General features: G+C 46.8%; 1 protein-coding gene across 1 annotated transcript in view; it reads left to right on the forward strand.

Moving 5' to 3' along the window:
• Nucleotides 1-7,143, forward strand: part of LOC124033063 (extracellular matrix organizing protein FRAS1-like) — a 251,653-nt gene that overhangs the window by 54,099 nt on the left and 190,411 nt on the right. Inside the window, 3 exon segments of the mRNA XM_046344986.1 lie at nt 2,179-2,334; nt 5,800-5,946; nt 6,067-6,213. Coding sequence (XP_046200942.1) covers nt 2,179-2,334; nt 5,800-5,946; nt 6,067-6,213 — 450 coding nt within the window.

Here is a 7,143-nt window from a genome sequence, read left to right on the forward strand (position 1 = left end):
TATTCATATATTTTTTAAACTGCATTGTTGGGCTTGTCAGTAAGCATTTGACACCTGCCTCTGATTAAGAACCAGGTCAAACAGAAACCAAACATAGAAAAACAATCTGCCCAATGTAAGTTGTTGTTGTGTTCTGGGCCATGTGACTAATAAAATTTGATTTGATTTTATGTTCCTTTTGATGTCATAGAAGTCCGTTCTTGCGTTGTCTCTCAGCTCGTTCACACCTCTGTAGAAGTTACCTGTGGTGCTGGTGTTTAGGCCGAGGTATGTATAGTTTTTTTTTGTGTAGGACAGTGTTTAGATGGAATTTGTATTTGCGGTCCTGGCAACTGGACCTTTTTTGAACACCATTATTTTTTATCTTACTGAGATTTACTGTCGGGTCGGACAGAATCTGTGCAGAAGTCCCAAGTGTTGCTGTAGGCCCTCCTTGGTTGGGGACAGAAGCACCAGATCATCAGCAAACAGTTGACATTTAACTTCAGATTCTAATAGGGAGAGGTCGGGTGCTGCAGACTGTTCTAGTGCCCTCGCCAATTCATTAATATACATGTTGAATAGGGTGAGGCCGGGAGCTGCAGACTGTTCTAGTGCCCTCGCCAATTCGTTGATATACAGTGTGCATTCAGACCCTTGACTTTTTCCACATTTTGTTACGTTACAGCCTTATTCTAAAATGTATTAAATTGTTTATTTTCCTCATCAATCTGCACACAATAAATCCTAATGACAAAAAAAATCTCAGAGGATTCTGTTTTCATATTTCTGTTTTCTATGTTTAATACACAGCTACAATTTAAAAAAAATCTGTTTTCTATTTGTCATTATGGGGTATTGTGATGTCATTATGGGGTATTGTGATGTCATTATGGGGTATTGTGATGTCATTATGGGGGTATTGTGATGTCATTATGGGGTATTGTGTGTAGATTGCTGAGGGCACATTTTTTCATTCATTTTAGAATTTTTGATTTTTCTGTGATCTGATAGGGGTGTCAGTGGGCTGACTGTGAACGCTCTGAGAGACTCTGGGCTGAGGTCAGTGATAAAGTAGTCTACAGTACAACTGCCAAGAGATGAGCTATAGGTGTAATTACCGTAGGAGTCCCCTTGAAGCCTACCTACCATGTAAATACCCAGCGTGCGACAGAGCTGCAGGAGTTGTGACCCGTTTTTGTTGGTTATGTTGTCGTAATTGTGCCTAGGGGGGCATATGGGGGAGGGAATGCTGTCACATCCAGGCAGGTGTTTGTCCCCCTGTGTGCTGAGGGTGTCAGGTTCTTGTCCAGTTCTGGCATTTAGGTCGCCACAGACTAGCACTTGTCTCTGGGCCTGGAAATGATTGATTTCCTGGAGGGAGAAGCTGTCTCTCTCTCTCTCTCTCTCTCTCTCTCTCTCTCTCTCTCTCTCTCTCTCTCTCTCTCTCTCTCTCTCTCTCTCTCTCTCTCTCTCTGTCCCTCTCTCTCTCTGTGTCCCTCTCTCTCTCTGTCTCTCTCTCTCTGTGTCTCTCTCTCTCTGTGTCTCTCTCTCTCTGTGTCTCTCTCTCTCTCTCTCTCTCTCTCTCTCTCTCTCTCTCTCTCTCTCTCTCTCTCTCTCTCTCCCTCTCTCTCTCCCTCTCTCTCTCTCTCTCTCTCTCTCTCTCTCTCTCTCTCTCTCTCTCTCTCTCTCTCTCTGTCTCTCTCTCTCTCTCTCTGTCTCTCTCTCTCTGTCTCTCTCTGTCTCTCTCTCTCTGTCTCTCTCTCTCTCTTTGTCTCTCTTTCTGTCTCTCTCTCTATCCCTCTCTCTCTGTCCCTCTCTCTCTATCTCTGCCCCTGTCATTATTCTACCCATAGAGATATTTAGAAGGTACACTCTTTTTACATGGTCTACGGACAGTTACAGGTACACTCTTGTATATGGTTTCCCATAAAACATGGTCTACGGACAGTTTAGCATCTAACCCTAATGGTTAACGTTAGGATACAGGGAGATTCTATAACTCTAATGGGTAAGGTTAGGATACAGGGAAGGTTCTATAACCCTAATGGTTAAGGTTAGGATACAGGGAGGTTCTATAACCCTAATGGGTAAGGTTAGGATACAGGGAGGTTAAACTGACACCAGATCGGTTTGTACGGGCAATGTCTACCCAAAGTTGCCGTGTGTGACCTTTGCCATCTCTCTCTCTGTTCCCAGAATGCAGCAGTAATTGCCAGCGCTGTGTGGCAGACCTCCAGACGGGCATGGGCAGTGTGTGTCTGTGGTGTAAGGTTGCTAGGACCCTGTTGCTGGGAGACCACTGTGTCTCCCACTGTCCTCAAGGTCACTACCCCTGGCATGGAGCCTGTAAGAGTATGTTTACACACACACACACACACACACACACACACACACACACACACACACACACACACACACACACACACACACACACACACACACACACACACACACACACACACACACACACACACACACACACACACACACACACACACACACACACACACACACACACACACACACGTTGGTTTTACTATCCAAGTGGTGTCCAAAGCTTTTATTCCTTTTCCAAATCATATTTTCCCTAACCCCTAAAACTAAACCCAACCCTAACCTCTAATCTCTTACCCCTAACCCCTAAAACTAAACCCAGCCCTAACCTCTAATCTCTTACCCCTAACCCTAAAACTAAACCCAACCCTAACCTCTAATCTCTTACCCCTAACCCTAAAACTAAACCCAGCCCTAACCTCTAATCTCTTACCCCTAACCCTAAAACTAAACCCAACCCTAACCTCTAATCTCTTACCCCTAACCCCTAAAACTAAACCCAGCCCTAACCTCTAATCTCTTACCCCTAACCCCTAAAACTAAACCCAGCCCTAACCTCTAATCTCTTACCCCTAACCCCTAAAACTAAACCCAACCCTAACCTCTAATCTCTTACCCCTAACCCTAAAACTAAACCCAACCCTAACCTCTAATCTCTTACCCCTAACCCCTAAAACTCAACCCAGCCCTAACCTCTAATCTCTTACCCCTAACCCCTAAAACTAAACCCAGCCCTAACCTCTAATCTCTTACCCCTAACCCTAAAACTAAACCCAACCCTAACCTCTAATCGCTTACCCCTAAAACACAAAACCCTAAAACTAAACTCAACCCTAACCTCTAATCTCTTACCCCTAACCCAAACCCTAAAACTAAACCCAACCCTAACCTCTAATCTCTTACCCCTAACCCCAAACCTAACCCCTAAACCTAAAACTAAACCCAACCCTAACCTCTAACCCCTAAACCCAAAACTAACCATGAAACTAAACACAACCCTAACCTCTAATGCCGAAACCCCAACCCCCTAACCCCTTTCCCTAAACCTAACCCCTAAACCCAACCCTAACCTCTGACCCCTATCTGTTGCCACAAAAACCAATCTAAATACAACCCATATTTATGTTGATTTATTTTCAGTTTTGTTCTTTAGTTATGTCCACATCGTTACAACACTATAAATAGACATATTATGACATTTGAAATGTCTCTGTCAGGGGTTTCCTGTGGTGAAGTAGAGGCCGACCAAAACGCAGCGTGGTTATATTGATTCATGTTTAATAAAAACAGATAAACATGAACACTACAAAACAATAAACGTGGAAAACCAAAACCAGTCCAACCTGGTGCAAAACACAGAGACAGGAACAAAGACACAGTGAAACCCAGGCTACCTAAGTATGATTCTCAATCAGAGACAACTAGTGACACCTGACTCTGATTGAGAACCATACTAGGCCGAAACATAGAAATACCCCGAAACATAGAAAAACATACCTAGACTGCCCACCCAACTCACGCCCTGACCATACTAAATAATGACAAAACAAAGGAAATAAAGGTCAGAACGTGACACATCTTTACCCAGAACCCCCCTCAGTCTCCCTTCCTTTCTGTTTGCTTTCAGGGACAGAGAGGGAGGGAGAAAGAGGGGGGTAGAGAGAGAGGGTGGAAAAAAGAGGGGGGTGGAGAGAGAGGGAGGGAGAAAGAGGGGGGTGGAGAGAGGGGAGGGAGAAAGAGGGGTGGAGAAAGAGGAGGAGAAAGGAGGGGGTAGGAGAGAGGGAGGGAGAAAGAGGTGGGTGGAGAGAGAGGGAGAAGAGAAAGAGGGAGAGGGTAGGAGAGATGAGGAAAGAGATGGAGCGATGGAGAGAGTGAGAGAGGTGGAGAGAGAGAGGTGGAGGGAGAGGGAGGAGGAGGGAGAGAGTAAGAGAGAGAGATGAAGAGAAGGAAAGAGAGGGAGGGAGGGGGGGACAGGGAGGTAGAGAGAGAGGGAGAAGAGAAAGAGGGGGTAGGAGAGGATGAGGAAAGAGATGGAGCGATGGAGAGAGTGAGAGAGGTGGAGAGAGAGAGAGTGGAGAGAGAGAGAAGTGGAGAGAGAGAGAAGTGGAGGGAGAGGGAGGGAGGGAGGGAGAGAGAGTAAGAGAGAGATGAAGAGAAGGAAAGAGAGGGAGGGAGGGGGACAGGGGGGAGAGAGAGGGAGAAGAGAAAGAGGGGGTAGGAGAGGATGAGGGAAAGAGATGGAGCGATGGAGAGAGTGAGAGAGGTGGAGAGAGAGAGAGAGAGAGAAGTGGAGGAGAGTGAGGGAGAGATGGAGGGAGCGAGGGGTTGAGGATAAAGAGAGTGTGAGAGAGAGAGAGAGAGAGAGAGAGAGAGAGAGGTGGGGGAGTGAATAGAGAGAGAGAGAGAGAGGTGGGGGGGAGAGAGAGAGAGAGAGAGAGAGAGAGAGAGAGAGAGAGAGAAGAAAGAGGGGTAGGAGAGGATGAGGGAAAGAGATGGAGCGATGGAGAGAGTGAGAGAGGTGGAGAGAGAGGAGAGAGAGAGGGAGAGAGAGAGAAGTGGAGGGAGAGGGAGGGAGGGAGGGAGAGAGAGTAAGAGAGAGAGATGAAGAGAAGGAAAGAGAGGGAGGGGGGGGGACAGGGGGTAGAGAGAGAGGGAGAAGAGAAAGAGGGGGTAGGAGAGGATGAGGGAAAGAGATGGAGCGATGGAGAGAGTGAGAGAGGTGGAGAGAGAGAGAGAGAGAGAAGTGGAGGGAGAGTGAGGGAGAGATGGAGGGAGCGAGGGGTTGAGGATAAAGAGAGTGTGAGAGAGAGAGAGAGAGAGAGAGAGAGAGAGGTGGGGGGAGTGAATAGAGAGAGAGAGAGAGAGGGGTGGGGGGAGAGAGAGAGAGAGAGAGAGAGAGAGAGAGAGACTTTATTTCCCTTTATCTGATTTTGTGATGTTCTGTCTGTAGGATATTTGTCTCAGGGTGACAGCAGTTTCTAAAACACAACATCTTATTTACCACAGAACAAAGGCCACTGTTGTGTGAGAACATTTGTTAACAAGGGAAGGACTTGACAGAAGAGATGACAGAATGTTTTAGTGTTGCCAGAGACATACACCAAAGACAATAGTGTAGGTGGAGAGAAACAATATTTAGCGTTTTGATAATGTCTTCCTCCCTGTTTTGATTCAAGCGAGAATTTTATTTTCTTCACGTCGACTGTGATTCAACTGTCACATTATTATTTTTTATTTCTTATTTCTTATTATTTATTATCACATAATTGATAGCCTGGGCAGGTCTTCTACATTTTCCCTTGACCTTAAGAAATGATTAGATTTTTATATGCATTTAATTGTGCTTTAAAAATATTACACATTTGTCTGCATGGTTTAATGATATTGATTATGGAAGTGAAATCATGTCTTGCCTCGTCTGGGGATAAACTGTTTTGTTGTTGATATTATTCATACAGTTGTATTCCTGTTTTTATCTCCCAGGATGCCATGTTTCCTGTGAGGGTTGCAGTGGGGAGTGGCCTCTGTCTTGTACTTCCTGTCCCACCCCGAGCGTTCTACTGACCTCAGGTCTCTGTGGCCCCGCCTGCCCCTTGGGTTACTATGCCGACAGAGACAGACGCTGCAGAGGTAAGTCTCTACAGAACTGTAGACTACATTTACCAGGCTATCATTGTTTATTGCCCCAATGCCTGCTGGGATGTTTTGAACCCTCTCTTTATCTCCTGACATGGTGTCATTATTATGCAGCCTGTGACGGCCAGTGTCTGTCCTGTGAGCTGAGTGGCGTGTGTACGGCGTGCCGTGACCCGGGAAAGGTTCTGCTGTTTGGAGAGTGCCGGTATGACAGCTGTGCCTACCAGTACTACCTCAACACCACCACGCGCACCTGCAGAGGTACACACACACACACAGACGCGCGCACGCACACACACACACACACACACACACACACACGCACACACACACACACACACACACACACACACACACACACACACACACACACACACACACACACACACACACACACACACACACACACACACACACCTACGATACAGAGAACCGTGGAGAGAGGTGTGTGTATGTAAGAACGGCTTGCTACCATCTCAGCAACCAGTCAGTCAATAGAACTGTCTATCACCCCAGCTAGCTAGTACCACTCTACTCTGCACGGCGTTGCATTCTGGGAAAATCCCCCTGAATCCTGGGTGAACCTAGTGATGTAGGTGAGGTAGCGAGACTGTGCAGTGTTGCATTCTGGGAAAATCCCCCTGAATCCTGAGTGAACCTAGTGATGTAGGCCAGGCAGCAGAGACTGTGCAGCGTTGCATTATGGGAAAATCCCCCCTGAATCCTGGGTGAATCTAGAGATGTAGGCCAGGCAGCAGAGACTGTGCAGCGTTGCATTCTGGGAAAATCCCCCCTGAATCCTGGGTGAATCTAGAGATGTAGGCCAGGCAGCAGAGACTGTGCAGCGTTGCATTATGGGAAAATCCCCCCTGAATCCTGGGTGAATCTAGAGATGTAGGCCAGGCAGCAGAGACTGTGCAGCGTTGCATTCTGGGAAAATCCCCCTGAATCCTGAGTGAACCTAGTGATGTAGGCCAGGCAGCAGAGACTGTGCAGCGTTGCATTCTGGGAAAATCCCCCCCTGAATCCTGGGTGAATCTAGAGATGTAGGCCAGGCAGCAGAGACTGTGCAGCGATGCATTAGCCTAATGCCTGTTGTTGTTAGAGCTGTTGATGTTTGCTGTCAGTCTGCCTGAGCAGGTAATGGGATGATTAAATCAAATTAAATTGTATTTGGCACATGCTTCATAA

This window comes from Oncorhynchus gorbuscha, linkage group LG04, assembly GCF_021184085.1.
Source record: "Oncorhynchus gorbuscha isolate QuinsamMale2020 ecotype Even-year linkage group LG04, OgorEven_v1.0, whole genome shotgun sequence".
Classification (NCBI taxonomy): Eukaryota; Metazoa; Chordata; class Actinopteri; order Salmoniformes; family Salmonidae; genus Oncorhynchus; species Oncorhynchus gorbuscha.